Source organism: Salarias fasciatus, chromosome 8 (genome assembly GCF_902148845.1).
Source record: "Salarias fasciatus chromosome 8, fSalaFa1.1, whole genome shotgun sequence".
Lineage (NCBI taxonomy): Eukaryota > Metazoa > Chordata > Actinopteri > Blenniiformes > Blenniidae > Salarias > Salarias fasciatus.
In genome coordinates this window covers 7,042,553-7,062,222 of record NC_043752.1, presented here as the reverse complement: position 1 = coordinate 7,062,222, position 19,670 = coordinate 7,042,553, and the positions used below count along the sequence as shown (strand labels likewise).

Genomic DNA, 19,670 nt, shown 5'->3' with positions numbered 1-19,670 from the left:
ATTTTCACAGCCTGAGATGTTATTTCTGAACGTTGTTGGGATTCAGCTCCTGTGCAGGTTGTTAGATGATTCCAGTTGAAACGATCAGTTATGTATCATCTGCAAATGTACTGTTCAAAGTTTATTCAGTTGATCACCAGAGGATCACCACCTTGCAGTGGTTGGTGGGATGGAGTACTTTGGTGACTGGAACATGGACACGACTGAGGGAATGTTGTGTTTGTCCATGCCTGTGACTTTGATGTAGATCAGATCGGATATATCTCACCATCCATGCAGATAATGATAAAGTGCTGAATGGAATTCACTTTTGTTGCACATTTTAACACTTTTATTGTACTTTTACGGAATGAACAACATTCTCCGTGCAGAGCTCCTTCACACACACACACACACACTGGCACACACCATTGATGGTCAGCATGCAGCCTGTTCGCTCATCACTGGGAGCAACTTGCGCTTCAGTGTCCTGCTCAAGGACACTTCTACATATGGAAAGGGCGAGATGGGGAGTGGACCTGCCTCTCTAGCAGCTGAACTACAGCCTTTGAAGGGTTTTTTACACTTTATGTGCTGCACTGTGGGGGAGTCTGCTGGAGGGACTGCTGCGTCAGCTCTTCTCTAATGCGTCGTCTGTTTTCATTGGGGTTGGTCTTGAATCTTCTTTGCTTTTCGGCTGATCCCTCCGGGATTCACCCCAGCGGATTACCTCCCTCCATCAGGGATCTTTGGCCGACTGTAGTCCAATTTCTGTTGACATCCTGTTGGTCATTTACCAGCACCTTCAGCAATCTGAGTTTTATGCCAAAAGCATTTCCTAATGGAACCCATGTGTCCAGGCTTGGAAATGGCTATTTTGTCTTTAATTACCAAGGGATAAAAAGCATTATTTATAAATCATAAAAGCCCCGATAGAATAAACATGTGAAGTATGAAATGAATGAAGTTCACTTTGATCTCCATCTTTGCTTTTGGATAAGTGGTCAGTATATCCTCAGTCTTCCAGTGTGTGAGCGTCTGAACGAGACCGCTCGGATGCAGCACTTGAACAGCACTGCCCTCAAAAGGCCGGAAGCGGAACCTCAACCCAACACACGTCTCAAAAGAGTATCAGATGTAAAGGCGTTGAGCTGCAGACTGATGGAGGTGTCGCCTTGGACACAGCATCCTGTGATCACGGCTATTGATCTGTGAGGTCTTGGTCAGATTTCGACCCGTATTATCTCATATCTTCTCCTAATGTGCTATTGACTCTTCCTTCACTCGCCAGTCCTCTCATCGGAATACATACAGTGCAGAGAAAGAGGACTCCACAAGGGAGGGACAGATTAACTTAACACCTTTTGCTGCTCAGTAACGTTACAAGGAGATCATTTCTTTCTGTATCTGTGTCTGTGAGGTTTTGTAAAGCTTGCTTGAGGAGTTCACCTCTCCGGAGAAACGCAGCTGCAGCATAGCGTCGAGTGTCATGCTGCCACTAATTAAACATGCTCATCAGGCCACTGGCTTAATTGGACGTGTGTGTTTCCTCTACTGCAGGAGTGCTGGGATGCAGAAAGAGGTGAGAAAGAGTTTTCAAAAGGAAAACGAGAGAGAGAGTTGACTTATTTGAAAGCCAACAAGCATTTCTTGGATGAAAAAAGTCAAATGAGAGGTAGAGACTGGGAAATTGAAAGAGAGAAAGCTTGGGGGGGGAAATGCGTGTGAATGTGTGAGGGCCTGGAGGCGTGTTGTGTGAGGGTGGGTGAGGAGGAGGTTGCGGCTTGGAACGCTCGCAGGCATCCCTCCTCCATCTGGTCTGGGCTGTACAGTCGGCAACCTACGTGTTTCCCCATGAACACACACACACATACACACACACACACACAAAGATATGCTGCACTCGCTTTGTGGGGGCCTTCCCATAATGCATTTCATAACCCATCACCCTGACGTGATCGGAACTAAGGGGCTGCTGGAACCATGATCTGAACTCCAACATGATGGTGTAGTAAATGTACACTTCACACTCTGCATGCAGAATTATGTATCACAACCACAGTGTGCATGTGCAGTGTCAGCGTTCCAGGAAAGTTGTGTTTTTCCCTTTCAACCCAGAGTCACAGAAACTTTCTGAAAATGCAACATGTGAACAGACACACAAAACACAACGAAAGTTTTATTTTCCATTTTTTTTCTTTCTTTTTTCTTCCGTTTTAACTTGAAAACGTTGTGTAAATGAGGCCTCAGTTTTCGGCGCGCTGCACCCACACATCGCATTGAGCTGTCTTCAATTCTGTGTTGCAGTGTGATCAGCCGAGCCCCGGGGCTGAAGCTCGTGGTGGAGACTCTCATGTCGTCCCTGAAGCCCATCGGCAACATCGTGGTCATCTGCTGTGCCTTCTTCATTATCTTCGGCATCTTGGGCGTCCAGGTGAGAGCGGGGATTCAGGGAAACACACACACACACACACACGACCTTCATATACTCACTCTTTTATAATTATTGACACGTGCCTCATGAAATGTTAGCAGAAAATCAATTTTTAACCAAGTGGATTTCACATATTCTAAAACATCCATCAGGGACACTGACACATGCTCATCTGGTTGCAATAGACACTTCATGGCTTCCAGCCCAACGACCGATATATAGCAATGAGCTTTGTGCCCTTGGTGCACATCCAACTCCCGTTTATCAGTCATCAGTATGTTAATGTCCATAAACCATCTGTCATGAAGGAGTGTCAGGAAGATTAAATGACCGTGATGATACTTCACAACTGTGGATGTAAAGAAGTTCTTAGCTTTAGTCTATTCTCCTGTTAAGTTCAGTCGGCACAAGTTTGTTTCTTCAGTAAATGATACCTTGATGTCAGATTTTAAAGAAGTTCTCTCAGCGTCTCTAGCAATAAACAGAAGGAAACAAAAGCTTCACCGGTGTAACCCAAAGTCTCTTGTTATCAGACTGTTTACAAGTACATACAAGTCATCATTGAACCCAAAACATCTTGTTCAGAAAAACTCTATATCTTGGATTTTTGACCCAAGACTTTCAATGCAGCAACCTTGTATAAATTCATACAAACACATTTTTTTCAGTGATCGTCATCTCTTTCAAACCACAGTCACCAGAGACAAGACGTGGTCACACTATTGATCTGCTGGAAAGATTCTGAAGCCGATGACAACATACAGACCAAAATTTCATTGACTTGTTGGATGAGCATGACGCGATCAATACTGAAAACCTGTTGCTACAATAATGAAGTTGAAGTAGGCTGTCAGGATTAAAAGAAAAAGATTACATGGAGACAGTAATTCAATCCAGAATTATGACAGTCATAGAAAACCACACAGCGTTCTTCCAAAGCTGAACTTTATGGACTTGGCTGAGCGACAAGTATAATGTACAAAGGGAAAATTCGATTTTCTTTGATTATCAAATCCATACTAAACCGAACACATTCACTCGCCGACAGACGGTTGACTCTGTGTATCACAAGCGTACAAGCAAATATTTTGATACAAGGTTTGTGTAGAACTACCTTGAGAGACTGCAAACCTGCAGCAACATGCAGAGGTTCCCACAATGCCTTTCAGAGGCCTTCAGTTGACTGTATAGTCATTCCTGCCATATAGTCGTAGTACAACTTTTCCCACAAAGTAGCCTAATTGTTACCTTTATGAACTTTTAGAACCTGGCCGGGCCATGTCCTGAGCAACGGAAATATTTCAACTTCTCTTTGATTTATTTCAGTAAAAACCCAAGGTGGTGTGGTGCTGCTACAGAATGCATGTTCATGAATAAATAAGCACGTTTTCAATGTCAGTCGAACTTTTTCCAGCTGGAGCCAAGGAAGTTTCTTCTAAGTCTCATCTAAGGTTAAGGTCCGAACTCATTTCAACTGACTTTGTATATTTTAGCCCCGAAGCTAAAAACAAGCAGCATAATTTAGCGTAATGAATTCCTTTGAGGTTCATGCATGTGTATTTCTCCTCAGCTTTTCAAGGGGAAGTTCTTCATTTGTCAGGGGGAGGATGTGAGGAACATCACCAACAAGTCGGACTGCTTGCTTGCAAGTTACAGATGGGTGAGGCACAAGTACAACTTTGACAACCTGGGACAGGTAAGACCTTTAAAAAGTTGACACCCCTGCTGGGAAGAGAGACGCTTCCATTGAAGTGCTGGATCGTTTCATTTTTCATTCTCTTTCACAGGCGTTGATGTCGCTCTTTGTTCTGGCATCAAAAGACGGCTGGGTAGACATCATGTACGATGGACTTGACGCTGTCGGAGTTGATCAACAGGTAAATACATTTGAAGTTTGCCCATATTGAGAAGCAGTGATCAGTCATTGGTTTGATTTCCAAATAGTGAAGACGTTCCTATTCTATCCTTTCCAGCCAATTATGAACTACAACCCGTGGATGCTGCTCTACTTCATCTCCTTCCTCCTGATTGTGGCCTTTTTCGTGCTCAACATGTTCGTGGGCGTGGTGGTGGAGAACTTCCACAAGTGTCGGCGCCACCAGGAGGCCGAGGAGGCCAAACGCCGGGAGGAGAAGAGACTGAAACGCATGGAGAAAAAGAGACGGAGTAAGGAGAAGGAGCTGGCTGGTCGGTAGTCTTTCCACATCTTTCTGAGTCCTGCTTGATTTGAGCTTGAGCCTTTTTTATAATTTCTTTTTTTCTTTTTGCTTTTTAATTTGGTTTGGCCGAGCCCGGAAGAGCGCAATTAGTGAGCTAGTACCAGTTATAGTTGCTCCTCTGCGGTAGAACCCTCCCTTTCCCGTCGAAAACTCTTACTTTTTTTTTTTTTTTTTTACTTGTGAGCCCTCGGGCTTGGTTTTGTTCCGTCCGGTGGTCACCTGCTCTGACTCTGCAGACTCCGCCCAGCTGTCGAAGCTCTCCTTCAACCCCGGCGTCAAATTGAACAAGCTGGATGTTGAGAAGAGCTCCCATAACCAGCTGGGTTTGCCGAGTTAGGACAGCTGAGCGCTGGAGTTCGCCCCCTTCCCCCCCCCCCCCCCCCCCACCCCTCCCTTACCTTGCCTGGTCTACCGTAGACGCCGTGCTTGGGGATGGGCCCTCGGAGCATGCCCAGTGAGTGCGGGGCTTGCATGGTGGTGGGCACACAGAGCCAGAGGGAGGGGGAGTTGTTGATCATTTTACCGCCCTGATCGAATACGGACATGACCCCCCTCCCTTCCTCTCTTTTGCATGTGGTTTACTACAGCCGTGGGGGCAGGGACCCTTAATCTGGAAGGGAAGAGGGAAGACGTTACCCGTAGCTGTGATCTAAGATCACTTCGGGTGAGAACAGTAGGAGTCAGTGCTAAATCCCCGCCTGTAGCCTCCCCCCCTCCGGCTGTATAGGAGTTGATGACAATCTGCCTGATTTGTATTTTTTTTTTTTCTTTTTTAATTCTTTCCACTGCCTCCTATATTCCCAAAAGTACCAATGCTAGCATCAACTAGCATCAGTCTTCTTGAGAAATTGGTGCCTATGATTCAAGTATTTTACAATCTCATTCAAAAGGCACTCTGTTTTTGATATTTTGAAGGAGGAGCAGTGGACACCACGGATTTCTTAAAGCTGAAAAGGGGGAAAAATGTCTTTTTTTTCTTTTTCGTAACTGGAATGTTTCCGTCAACTTCTTGAGAAATACAGATGGAAATTGATCTTCTTTCACAGGAGATGCCTGCCAAAGGCGCTTGCCCATTTGAGAAGGCTTCCCCTGACCCTATCACGCACAGTTAACCAGTACACACTTTATATGCCTTAAGGCCCCGTTACCTTCCCTTCCTCCATATTTCTAAGTTCGTTGTCCCAGTTTTGTTTTTGCTTTTTTTCCCCCCCAAAGGCCTTTTTCCAGAAAAAAAAAAACTTTTTTTAAGTCCACAGTAGCCAAAGAGGTGAGGTGTTGGTTCATCGCCCACATGGGAAAACCGCACAATGACAGCACTGCTTGTAGAAACAGGCGAACCACAGATACAAGTCAAAAAGGTTGTGCTCCGCTTAGAGATTCCTGGTTTTGCGACTCGCGGTTGTTCCAGATGCAGAGAGCAAAAAAAAAAAAAAAAAAAGTGTTAATCCCAGGGACTGGACTCAGAATCACTGGAAAGACAAAACATAGGAACACAAAAACCAGCTTATTCTTTCACTGCTTCCTTCTGGCCTTACTCCATCCCTCTTTCCCTCTTTCTTTCTCTTTGACTCTCTTCTGTTTCTAACTCTCAGCCATCCTTCCCTTTCTTGCTTTCTTCTGCTTCTCCCTGACTAACACGGTCTCATTCCTCTAGATTTATTGGTTCCAGGGGTGAGTTGGGCCCTCTCTGACGGCACACTGAAAGGTACAGAGTTTCCAGCATGTTCTGTCTGTCCCTTCTTTTAAAACCCCCGCACCACCACCACCGACCACGACCACCCACATTGGTGGCTAGGGTTTTCTCTCAGTTCAGTGATCACGGGAGGTAGGGCCCCATCCCGCGTCCCCGCCCCCCTGCCTCTCTCCCATCAGCCCCCAGTCAGCTGGACATGCCGTTACCTGTTCTCTTTATGTCGTGGCTTTGTCTTTCACAGCTCTTCCACTCCGTCCGCGATCCATCCACTGTTCACAGCACCGCACCGCTGCAACACCACCACCACCACCACCACCACCACAAGGGGAGAAGTTAATTATGGCAAAGACATAAAGACGAAGATGGAGGGAGGTGGAAAATGTTTATCAGGGAGGCAAATACTGTTTGGAGACTTCTGGTATTTCCTTTTGTCATGAAACAATAACTTTGTCTGTTGATGAGTAAGCTTTTAACCGGTAAAGGCTTCTCTTTTATAAAGGCCATTCAGCCTTTTTCTTATCTGCTAAGGTGACAATACACGGAATGTGATGACTTTCAACTTTATTCGAACTTTACCACAGCTTAAAGCTGAACCTCCTGTTCAGGAAATCGAAGATAGCACAGTCTTACCAAGTTCAACAAGTTTATATTTTAGGAAGTCTTTAATACATATATATTTCATATTCCTATAAAATGTTGCCATTTCATTATATTAATCTGCATGTAGTCAAGCATTGATAGTTATAGAGAGAACATTTTGACTGGGTGCCTAGAAAATATGTTTTTATATGAATTATTTGACACTACCTTTGATATTTTTGATAGCCTTGCGCCTTATGCGCTTACGCTATACCTTCATGCAGCCCTTAATTCACCCCATTCGAGAAAGTTGAATACCTTATTTGCTCTTTAAAGCCTCCATTCTCTCAAAAAGCACAAACATTGCTCCATCGCTTATGCCGCTATGCCCTAAATGTCCTGCATTAGAGTTACAGAAGGCCATGTCAGGAAATCTGTGAAAAGTTGACATCATCTTTTGCAAGCCATGTCTGAACGGATGTTCATGGAGGTAATAATAACAGTTCTCTTCAATGAAGTCATATATATATGTTAAATACTCTGTGGGAAAACACAAGCAGTTCTTGCACATATTGTATTTTGCAATTTTATCTCACTGCTCTTCCTGTCGATCGGAACACATTAGAGCGCGTTATTGGGTTGTACATGGGGCGTCGTATCGAATGATGTGCTCACAGTAGGTAACGTTGTCTCATGGCATCCTCCATTAAAGGTCAGCGGCCTTCATTAAAGAGCGTTGGACCACAGAAATTCAATCATCAGCATTCGGCTATTTTACCACAGAGTCCGTGCTCGGCTTAAAAGCTTAATTCAAGACCTCCAGTGCCAAAGTATGCGAATGTAATCATAAATTAAATTGCGACAACCTTTGAAAGAATATCCTGCTAACTTTTTTTGAAAGCTACATCGCTCCACAATATTGTTCCGCTGGGGGATTTAAATTGTTTTCTTGGCGGAAAACTCTCTTTTTGTAGTATATCAGATTTGAAAGTTATTAAATCATGACTTAAAATAGAATTAGGACTTGTGCTTGAAGGTATTTGGAGCTGATGGCTGATTTAATCCAACAAACTGTGTACAAAGGTCACAGCAAGTGCAGGTTGTCATGAAGCAATACCCCAGAAGGACTTCTCGCAGCACTTGGCTGTTGTTGGCCGTAAAGGTCATCTCAGGGCTGTCGGGCGGCTGACTGTTTCTCTGGCACGCACCGGCAATTTGTCAGACGTCGTTTCCATGGCGATCTGCTGTAGGCATTGTGATGACAGACGAGAGCTTCTCAAAGGTGTTTCACACAATAGCGTCCTTTTCATCAACGTGTGTGTGTCTGCTGCTTTGTTTACGCACATTTAACAGAGAGGTGTCCGTTAAATAAAGCTGCGCTCCTTGAAGGTCCGCTCGGTGGCGTCAGGCCTGTTTTCTTGCGTGCGTGTGAGCCTACGTGTTTGTACTCAAGGGTGTCAGGGAGCAGATGGCTGCAGAACAGGTTGTAAAATATGCAGGCGAAGCGGTCTCATCATCCGCAGAGCTCCCCTTCTTCCACTCATATCAGGATGTCTGTGTCCAGAGAGGGAGGAGGACTCCCCCCAAGCACACCCCAGTGTTGGTCCGCAGCGATATTTCGCCTCTGGCAATGAGCGCCTGCAGTATTTTGATATTTTTACCCTAAGGTAATTTCAGACCTGTCGACACCAAGCTCATGATGCAGTCTTCATGCAGTTACTTTTATGTGTTTGAGTGGTCAAGATTTAGAGCATGTTTCTGGTTACCAGTGGAGAAAGTGACATGAAAAAAAGAAGCACAGTACAGCCCATGTAATGGTGTGATAAGATTCTGGCTGATACAATTAAAAAGTAAAATGAAGTATTGGCTTTGGTATGCATGCAAACATTACCAATATTTTTTTTACATCAGAATCTTGAGGCTTCGGTTTAAATTTCTAAATAGAAAAGTTCATCCAATGGTTTACGTCAAAGGTGTCAAATACATGTTAGTGCAGGAGCCAAATACAGCCCATTTTCATCTTGAGTGGGCCGGACTGTTAAAATAGTGCCATAATAACCTTAAATTGTAAACTTTAAAGTTTTTCTTTGAACGCGTATGTGTGTTGAAACTGTCTCTATTTTCATTATACCAAACAATTAGCACCAAAATTTACTACGATCTCGACATAAAGCAATTTTTAATGATACCATCTAGTGTAAAACACAGTTAAAAGCCCACTTTTGGCCCACCTGCCTTTTGATGGACACCCCTGGTATGCTTGATCATCTTGCTAACATTGTTTAATAAACTTCAGTCAATGTACAACTGAGGCTGGTACCAAATAAACTCTCTTTGCATGAAAAGTTAGTTAACCAAGAGCTCTCCCACAATGAAAACCAGGGTGTTATTTGTATTATAAATCACAGGTGATTGTAAGATTCACAACATAACGAGATGTATTCCTGCCTGCACTCACAACACCATGAGGCAAATTCAAACCGAGCAGTCAGAAAGACATCCGGGATAGTCTCGATCCCCCTCAGGGTCCGCGGAAAACATCCCCCTCGTTGGAGTTGCCTTGTTGTGTTGAGTCATGCGTTCTCGCAGCCGGAGTCAGCTGCTTGTGACAGACACATCAGGAGCGGCGACGGCGCATTGCACATGATGTGCGCTGCAAATCGTAACTATACAGTGGCTCCACATTATTTCCTGCCTGCCCGGCTCTCGGCGAGCTATCACAGAGATGGCATCCCGGATATTTTGACAAACAGCGGCTCGTTTCGGGGTAATGATGCTCGGAGGTTTGCGGCACTGCTCCATGTGGCTGTCGGCTGCTGTGTGGAGCAGGAGCAATTTGCAGTAAAGTAGCTGCATTTATTCAGAAGTGTTTCACTCAAAAAAAAAACAAAACAAAACCTCCATATATCCTTGTAAGCTGTGTAATACAGTCAGAATTTAGACAATGGAGCTTTTTGAGGCAAGGTGCCATTATGAAGTTAAATAACCCATGAAGAATTTCGAAATCCAAACAAAAAAAGGACTGATCATGAGTTTCCAGCAGATTAGCTTCATTTGCCTGACAAACATAGGAACCCACAGGAATAAACATCCTTACACTCGACGTACGCTCCTGATGACTCAGCAGAATTTATTGACGCAGTTCATTATTGAGCTCTGTCGACTCAGAATTAGCATGTAGCTGTGGGACAGCTTCATGGCGTTCAGCACCAGTAGAAATCTGGGAATATTTAAGGCGACGATTCTCAAACTGACTTCTCAAGCGCCATCTAGTGCTGTGTGGTAGTCATAGCTTGTTTTTTTTTTTTTTTTTTTTTCAATTAAAATTTATTTGTTTTAGTCTTTGGTCCAGATCTGAACAGACCCGAGGAGTTGGTCTTTGCATGAATTATTGTGTGTCTTTCTGTTTGTTGGCCCTGTGATGGATGGTTGATCTGTTCAGTGTGTACCCTGGGGCCGCACAATATAACACAAATTAATCGTTACTGTACCATCAATATTTGCGGTATACTGACTGAAATGCGATGAATTATGTTTTCACGCGCTGTGCGGTCGGTCGGCCTCTGCTTGTCAGCAGATTTGATCAGTCAGATGGCGCTCGACTGCAGTGGATGCTCACCCACTCGGTAAATGTATTGTGATGGTGAAAGGACACAACGAAGAACCCTAAGGCAACACAACATTTTCAAGTGACGACAAAACCTTTTGGGGGTTCGTTTACATGACAACACTGCTTATAGCCGCTGAAAACGCAACTTTATGGAACTTTTTAAAAATGCTTCGACTCCATTATCATGTAAAAAGAAGAAAACAACTTCCTGGAAACTCTTGGGCTCCATTGGCTCTCTAGAAAAACTAAATTGTTTTCTGCCGTTTCCGTGTAAATAGACATCGTTTTAAAAATGTTATCATGTAAATGTGAAACTTTTTGAAGTGTGCTCGCATGTCTGCCTGCAGTGGATCGCCATTACGCTCCGCAGACAGTATGTTGGTGACCACAGGTCTGAAACCAGAAATGAAAACAAACTATTTTAAAGCATTTCCAGTGGGAAGTATTGCCCAGCGACAGCCAGGGTAAATTAGGGTAAATCAGCTAGAACCCCGTTCTTTAGGAAAGCATACCTCAAAGCACAAAGAGATTAATACTCATAATGAACGTTATCAGTATTGGAATACATGACAATGTTTAGTCAAATGCAACTCTTCAGATATTTATTATATTATTATTTGATATTCTTTGCAGATTGTGTCTTTTCCTCCTTTCCTTGATGATTGTGTTTGTAGAGTTCATGCAGCTGTTAATGTTCTGTGTAAGGAGCTCAGTGCATTTTATATTTTTTGGGAGAGGTGGTGCAGAAGTTGTTGGACTGGACAGATCGAGGGCAAACAAAACTCACAACCTTGACACCTGGAATTTTGGTTGTCTCTGATTACATCTGAGACTTGGGTTTGTTTTGGTTAAAGTTCATGCTTGGACCTTTCCATGTTAAACCATATCAGTCTCTCAGTTTAATCAAATGAAGAAGTTGCATCAGAATGACAAAAGAAACAAAATAAGCCATAATTTTGTGGCTCAAGTTTCTGCTTCAAAAATGCACAAAAGTGTTGAAATGTGCAGAGTCAGACCCAAACAGTGGGTTTTACTTGTTTGGTTTGTAAATGGAAGCTGGCTTCTGTTGCTGCTAAACACCTGTGCATGGAAAACATGAACAAAGCAAATAGAAACCACAAATTTATTCTCATTTTTTGTACTTGAATTGTCTTTCGTTATTTTCTACGAGTAATGTGAGCGTGCCTCGCTCGGACTTCTGCTATAAGTCGGTCCGTAAGAATCTGTGGCGCTGCCACGTTAACAGATGGCTGTTGACTTCCCTAACAGGCTGAACAGATCAACACTTTATCCCAGGCAGCTCTGGCTGGGTCAGCCCCCACATGAATTCACTCTATCATAACACTCTGTCATCATATCTCACCCCAAACAGTCATCTCATCAAGGGATACAAGTGCAGGGCAACGCGGTGCAGATACACTAACACCGCTCACTCTCGATGCCGCGGTGCTGTTTTACACCCGTCATATTTCATGCCCTCCGCACCTTGTTTGTTAGTTCCAGCAGCTGTCCCTGCGATGAGACTGGCTGCGAATGTTTTGAGCTCGGTCCCACCTCCGCCGGTGGTCCCGTGTTGCTGTTATTCACGAGCCGATTGCCAGTAGTTCCAGGCAAAGTGGCGAGAACACATCGCTCGTACTGTTTCATTTTCGAATGCGGTTCACACCGGATCCGACGCCGTTCCCGCTGCTCTCGGTAAATCAGCCTCCCACTCAGCAACAGCTCTGCTGTTTGTCCACCGACTTCTGTGTTGCTGTCGAGATAACACTGGCCAGGACTGCATTCGCAGCACAGGTATTGATATGATTTTAACCAGTGAAAGGTCAACTGCAGATGTAACGGTTCCGTCCATCCACAGTCTGTATCTGGTTCATCCAACCAAGGGTTGGTAGTTATTCTTCCCAAAGGATTTAAATAAAGACACCTCCACTCAGTCATCGGGGGCACATGACCAACATGATTGCTACAGTAAGATCAGTTGTCATTTGAAGGAGCTAGAGTGTGACCACATTTACTTCACCATGCTGTCCCATGTAGTTTGGCAAAAGCCAGCATCGGGTTTAGCATTGTATTTGTTCCTCTTTCAGAGTAATGCTTGTGTTTTAAAAGCCCATCTTTTGAGCAAAGCTTGAGATCAACCAACATTGAGGATTGATTGTGAAAATGTCTGGATATCTATATGGGGGTCATGGAAAGATTGGTATTTTTGACAGGAGGGAAAAAATCTGAAGAAAATCGTTATGGAGGGACTGGAGTAGCGGAGGTCCAGTGGAAAAAAACCCACACACGGGGTGTCGTATCTCAGGTCATAAAAATTATGATGAAAGCAGTGAATGGCAAGTATGATCAAGGGAAATTTCAAGAAACACGTTTGGAACATGTGCTAAACACTTTACAAGCATGCCCTCCTGCCACCACAGGATTATGATGGTTATTGATCCAAGTGATGCTGTAAGAATGAAAATGATCTGTCCATGGGAACACCGCTGATGGACTGTTTTAGCAATTCCAAATGAAAACACTAAATCAATAACTTGACGTTTCAAGTCCCAGGCTCATTCCAGAGGTAACGTTCACAAAACTGTTCACCCAGCCTTAAACAAGAGGTAGAAAATCAAAACACTCATTGTGTTGCAGAGCTCGATGTGGTCATGAAACACTGCAAAAGTGTCAACAGTTGTTTCTATTATACAACTCTGAAATGATTTCCGTTTACTACAGTTTATATTTATTTTTAGATGTAATATTTCTGAATCTAGTCACATGTATGTCGCACTTTTCTATCTAAATGCAAATCAAAGCCTGATAAGTGACGAGAAGCTGTTTGAATCGGAGACAGTTGCCCTGATTAAACCCCAGTGGAATATTCCAGCCCTACATTTATGTCTCCGTGAATTCCACGTCTTTATTCCCCCCATTTATTTATGGGACATTAAAATCCTCAGATGCAGGTCACATTTGCTTTGATGTTCACAAAGTTTTTGAACCTTTTGAACCCTTTCAGAGTCCACCCAGGAACATGCAATTGCTTTGCTGAAACACAAAATGAGTCTCTTTAAGGAAAACCTGATAAAGGAAGCTTAGAGCAGTGTGGGGTTTAGAGCGAGCAGCCGATGAGGACAATACGTCTGTTGTATTGTTCATATAGATTCATAAATCCTCGTCACCTTGATGTGGGTAAACAAAGTCATTTCCTATGTTGCAGTGTTAATCTGTGCTGTCAGTACACGGCCAGTCGTCAACAACAACAACAACAACAACAACACAAGGATAACAAGCTCATCCTCTCACATGTTGGTTCCCCTTGTTCCACCACCTTTATAACACACACACACACACACACACACACACACACTGCCACATCCAAAAACATAAATGTGGGTACATGCAAAGTAGCTTGACATTCTGTGAATAGCTTTTTCTTCATCTATTAGCTTCACACACACACACACACACACACGCGCACACACACACACGCGGAAGCCAGTGCCAATCCCGAGCTCTATCTGGGTCAGCGCTAACAGAGATGGATCTAACAGAAGTTTCACATTGCCCCTCTTTCTTTCTTATTCCTCTGTTGGAGAAAAGTAATTAATAACAGTGAGTCTTCAGGGAGAGGCTGACTGAGAGAGGAGGGGGGGGGCGAGTGGGAGAGGAAGTCTCCGAGGGCGGAGGAAGGAAGTGAGAGACGCTGAAGTACCCTGGCATCTCGTTTTTGAGGTGCATCTCTTGGGGGGGGGTGGTAAAATTTATACGGCAGTGACTGCTTTTGAACTTTTGGGCGCTCGCGCTGCCAGAACCAATGACTCAACAGCTCTGGGCCGTGTCAGTCGGTATGGCGTTGCTTACTGCCGCACACCTCCAGATGCTAAATATTAGCTTTTACTTGTGTGTAGTCAGTCACCAATAAATCTTGAATTGTAGTTACTGAGCCAAATATGAATCCAATAGCTGTACTCTAGGTTTTGCCACGGGCATACGATCCCTTCATTGACATGAAAATAAACACAGAATGAAAGTTAATATGTACACTTTAATTATATCCACATTTTAACTTTTACTTTATACTTTTTTGCTTTATAAAGATTTCTTTTTTAACAAAAGCAGGTTGTTCAATCTACAAAACTGTACACATGCAATGATTTTCACATATGTGATCAATTAAATATGAACAGCAGACTTCAGAGCTTCACAGTGTGGAAAAAATACACCTGAAAGCTGTCAGACTTTGATCTTCTGTGCATCTATAGTAGGAAACTTTAGTCATCTTTTTTTTTTTTTTTTTTTAATAGGTGTATCTATAGTTTATTCAACAGTTTTATAGACACTGACTTCAATATTAAGGCCCTCTTTACACAACAGCGCTTCAGGTGAAAACGTTCTATTCTGAAACCAATGTCCATTTACTCAGAAACAACAGAAAACAATGTAGTTTTCATGTCGGACCACTAGCGGGTGCCGAAAATGTCAGGATGTTTTCAAAAACTTCCACTTTGGGAGCTGCTTTGAGGGGAACAGTTGAGTTTGAGTTTGAGTGTTTGAGTTCTCAGGTTTTACTTGAAAGTGTTGTTGTGCGAACAAGGCCTAAGATTGGCTCCACCCCCACCTGACTGTAGATGGATCGATGGTTTGTTCTCAGCTCGGGAGAGTAACGCTGTCCAAAGTAAAGCTTTGTCACTTCCAAGTCACCTCAATCAAGCAACTCAGTCACATATTGTATTAATGTTGCGTCGGTCAGTGGTGCATGAAGCTAATTTGCCTTCTGGAAACATTAAATAAATTAACTCATTTATAAAGCCGGTGCTACGAATCACTAATGACGGACATGTAGTGAATATGTGACAAGGGAAGCCGCTGCATTGTTGGCATGCCCGAGAAGGAAAATCAAAAGTAATATAAAGAGTAATAAAGCTCATTAATTTCCACAGCAGGCCTGACTTTAACATTAATAAGTACTTTAAACTGCGGCGACGGAACACACTGTGATTAGTTTGACTGAAAAGCTATAATTTGCGAAAGTGAAAAAGGGGAGAAAAAAAAAGCCTCAACAACATTTGCTATGAATGTTTTATGCTGGAAACTTTCTCTATGAATATTTCATCTGCTGAAATGTCAAGAAGGGAGCAGCGTGGAGCGTAGTGGCAGACAGCCTCGGATTGTAGCACAGCCCTCCTGTGCTCGATGTAGTGATGAAAGAGACATGAGAATTCTGACTTTTTTCTCCTTATTTCTCCCGGGCAGAGCGAGTTCTTTATGCAGAGGTCCAAACCCACAAAGCTTTGTCTTCGGAACAAGTCCGGAGGCTTGCAGTGTTCAGCAAGTTAAAAAGTCCCCTCTGTGAGAACTGTTCATGCACTTCATTGGTTTTTGGCGGCTTCGCGAAAGTCTCTGCTGGGTTCACTGTCCTTGTCATTTCCTTCTCATTACCTATTCTGCACAAATATCGGCAAAACAAAAAGCTTGGATTTACACAGCAAAGCAGCAGCATCTCTGGCAGTGTGTGTTTGTCTGCGAGCTTCAGACGACTACAGGTGTGACTTTACGATACCAAACGTATTCATGCCCTTCCTGGGACAAATGATAATGAAGTGGTTTGATACACCGGAGAAACATTACTAGATTGAAGCAACAGAAAGTGATGCATTCATGGAAGCGTGCTTTGAGACATTTATTAAAATGTGCAACACCGTGTGTGCCTGCATGGCCAAATAGCCAAGCTGTGCTTTTACATGTGTTTTGGTGAAGACGGTAAGAATCTCGACTTTGCAGCACATTCAACCTTGATGCAGAACTTCCAGGGTGAAGGGGCTGTGAAGACGGTATTTACTGCACTGTACTGTACACACAGTAGGGTACATTAGCCTTATGAAAGCTGATAACCAGTACTTTTTTGATCTACAATTGCTGTTGTGTAAGTACAAAGAAATCTTGGAATCCATTTTTTGCAAAATTTCAGAGGTTAGCCAGGTCAAGCTGCCTGGAAATATGTTACCACTTTTCATGCTCGAATGGAACTGATATGCTCTTGCGCTCATTATGATTTATTAATGCTCTGTGCTTTACAGCTGTGGGTGGAGTGTTGTTACTCAGAAGTGTTTCACGAATATCTAGTATCAAGAAACCCAATTCATTTACAAAAAAATAGTAGATGATATATTTATTTGGTCATTTTGAAGATGTTGCCCGGATGAGGAAGGCGTAAGAACCTCTGTGTCATTCTGCTCTTTGAAAAGCTTTTTCATCGGTCTGTCCGTCGCTGTCACTGTTATCCCTGTTGCTCCGCCCTCCATTCGCTCTGTGCAATCACAAGCTTTCACCATTCAGTCCCCGACCCATTTCAGTTGGTCCATCCTGCTCAAGTATGACTCAGAAAGATGTGTCAGTCTGCCATGCGAACCAGCAGAAGTCTGTGTTTGTGAGAGTGGCGATGAGAGTGGGTGTTACCATGTGCCTGCTCATTCTGAATGATTGTCATGTTTAATTGTTCTGTTGCCTGTTTTTGTTCTGGACTCCTCAACTTGCTCTGCTGATCGTCTTTTGCTGTTCCGCACTCTGATTCCGATCTCATTTTATATGCTTTGCTTCCTATTTCTGTCTCTCTTCCTGTCTTTCTCTTTGATATTAAAGCAAGACAGCAGAGCATTCGGGAACTCCAGTTAAATCTTATTTTTTTTTCTTGTATTGGTTTACACTAATTGTTTACTTTGTCAATTCTTTTCTTGTTTTCTTTTAGACTCAGTGTTTGCCGGATTTCAAAAAATTGGACACCTTGTACCACATCAGTGAAGGTCGACACATTGTACCTGGCAGACATTGAGTCTCGAGTTGTTTTACTACTGAGCCATTTACCACCAAGGACGGGGACATAAAAGCAGCCGCCACATCCAACTAAGCTGCCACCCCAGAAATGTGAAAATATAAATGTTTCCCCCTGACATTTAGCTCATTTCCATATAGAGTTGTAACCTTTAGAATGTACTGCCGCTGCTTTTACATCCCGTGCCTTGCTCTTCCCATTCACACTCATTCTTCTGTGGTCCAGCTTTAAGTTTGTCCCTGTCCCCTTCCACTCGTCCGTCAGCCTCATCTATCCCAATCTACTCCTGTTTCCTCGATACACCGATCGGCCATCGATCTCCGACAGGAACCGGCCCCGCCCACCCGGCTTTCGCTCCCATTCAGAGCAGATCCAACAAAGCCATTGCGCCAATGAATCAAAGTCATACTAGCGTTTACCGATTCATTGCCAGGTTTCCGTTTCCTCGGAGTCTCTGGCACGTCATCCTTATCCACCTCACAACCAACAGAAGCCCTCACATGACCACCACATTCCTGACCAGCTTAAAGATCCTCCTCTTCGTTCCAGCCCCATACTCAACATACCCAGTCCAACTCCACATACCCTCACCCACGTGGCCACAGTATTTATCCATAGTGCTGTGCTGTGATATTCTTACTCATTGGTCCCCCCAACCAAAGGACCCTTCTTGTGTCTGTATTTCCCAAAAAAGACCGCCTCGGAAATGTAATCCTTATGTTTTTGAGCGTGGCCACGTCCAAAAGCAACTCCCAGGCTGTATCCTCAGTTCTTAACACCGCATGTTGCTTCAGGGCGGTGGAGGGTTCGAGCAAGTGTACTGGACTGACAGGTGAGTAACAGGATGAGTCACCGGAAGAGGAAAGAAGGCTCTTGGAGTTGTTTTCGGACAGGGAATACTTCTGTTTTGTTTTTGTTTGTTTTCTTTTTAACATCTCCTGGTTCTTCTAATACTGTTTTTTCCTTCTTGTCTGTCACACCTTGGGGCAGATTTTCACCAGAGAGGGACTTTAGAGCTCATCAGAGTCTGTGAAGTCATTCACTTCAAACTCCCGAGCCGAATGTCCGCAGGATGTGGCTGCTTCACTTTACGGTTGAGCTGCGGCTCAGTCACGCCGCGGTTGTGGCTTTAAGTGTCCGCAGGAAATATTTCAACAAATACATACTTGCAGCTCTTTTCGTTGTGGTAACAGATGCCGTGTGGCTGTACTTCAGTTACTGGACGGCCTCCAAGGCTGCATAGCGTGAATGCTGTGGCCTACATTGGTAATGCTTTAAAAGAAAAAAGAAAAACTCAGGTTTTTCTCCCAGTTTTTCAAATCCTTCCTCACTAAACCATTTTGTCCTTCAGCTAGTGCACAGTTATTGTCACAGCTTGTGTGGCATTAGGAAGATAGCCTTTTGCCATCTCCTGGGATCCTTAAATGTCAGTAATTATGGAGTAATGATATAAATGCTGTTTTTTTTTTAATAAGAGTCAAAGAACATGACTATGATTGATCTTTTTTTTTTGTCCAGGTCAAGGGCATGATATGCTCTCCAATCTCAAAGTAAGAGGAAATTAGCAGCAGCAGAAGAAGTATTGGCTAAATTCATATTATTTATTGTTTAAAACTTGATCAAGGAATTTGATGCTAAGTGCACAGCTAAACGGGAGATATTCCAGTCCAGCTGGTGGACATTGTTTATTTCTGCCGCCATGACTGAAGCACAGTTCATACAGCCAGATAAGGAAGACAATTATAGCATCGTACAAGTATCAGCCGTGTGGCAGCCTATCTTGGATTTCCATGTCTTGCAAGACCAAAACAAAGAAAGTTTCACTTTCATGCAAACAAGCAAAACTACCAATGACATGAACTATACTGTGTGATTGTGGTTAAGTTATATAACAGACATGATGAGATCTAAGTTCCTCTGAATAACTGCCCCAAATGGTTTGTTAAATCTACTCAGAAGTGGGGTCAAATGAAATGTGGGGATGGAAATGCACCGAGCAGGTGCCGCGGCCCTCTTTGTGAAGAGGATTGCTCTGAACCCTGAGTGCATTTGTGCCTATCCTTGTTCAGCTCCGAGCGGAGGCTGCACCCACCACATCAGTGAAGGACGAGCGAGAAAGCTTTACAGACGGAAGAGTCTTCCATTGGACGTTCTATCTATGTAAAAACGACTAAATACAGGCGCAGTTTCGCCTCATTAAAAGTAGCTTTCTTTCTTATCTCTCCAGAGAGCTGAAAAGAGCAGTGCAAGTGAGAGCAGGAGGGTGTTAGTCGGCTTCCTCAACTTTCACCGTTTCTTACCTCGCTTGGTTTGCTCTGGGCTCCTCAGGAGACCGGCTC

The 19,670-nt window shown here is 43.6% G+C and overlaps 1 protein-coding gene across 15 annotated transcripts in view; it reads left to right on the top strand.

The window, feature by feature from the left end:
- The window catches only part of cacna1g (calcium channel, voltage-dependent, T type, alpha 1G subunit), a 239,695-nt gene that overhangs the window by 193,881 nt on the left and 26,144 nt on the right, over positions 1–19,670 (top strand). For 7 of the 15 annotated variants that reach the window (XM_030097518.1, XM_030097512.1, XM_030097511.1 and 4 more), the window contains 5 exons: positions 2,287–2,413; positions 3,984–4,109; positions 4,201–4,290; positions 4,387–4,600; positions 6,287–6,337. In XM_030097518.1, coding sequence (XP_029953378.1) covers positions 2,287–2,413; positions 3,984–4,109; positions 4,201–4,290; positions 4,387–4,600; positions 6,287–6,337 — 608 coding nt within the window. The remainder of the gene's footprint in view (positions 1–2,286; positions 2,414–3,983; positions 4,110–4,200; positions 4,291–4,386; positions 4,601–6,286; positions 6,338–19,670) is intronic. The other 8 variants (XM_030097523.1, XM_030097516.1, XM_030097515.1 and 5 more) reach the window with 3 other exon arrangements.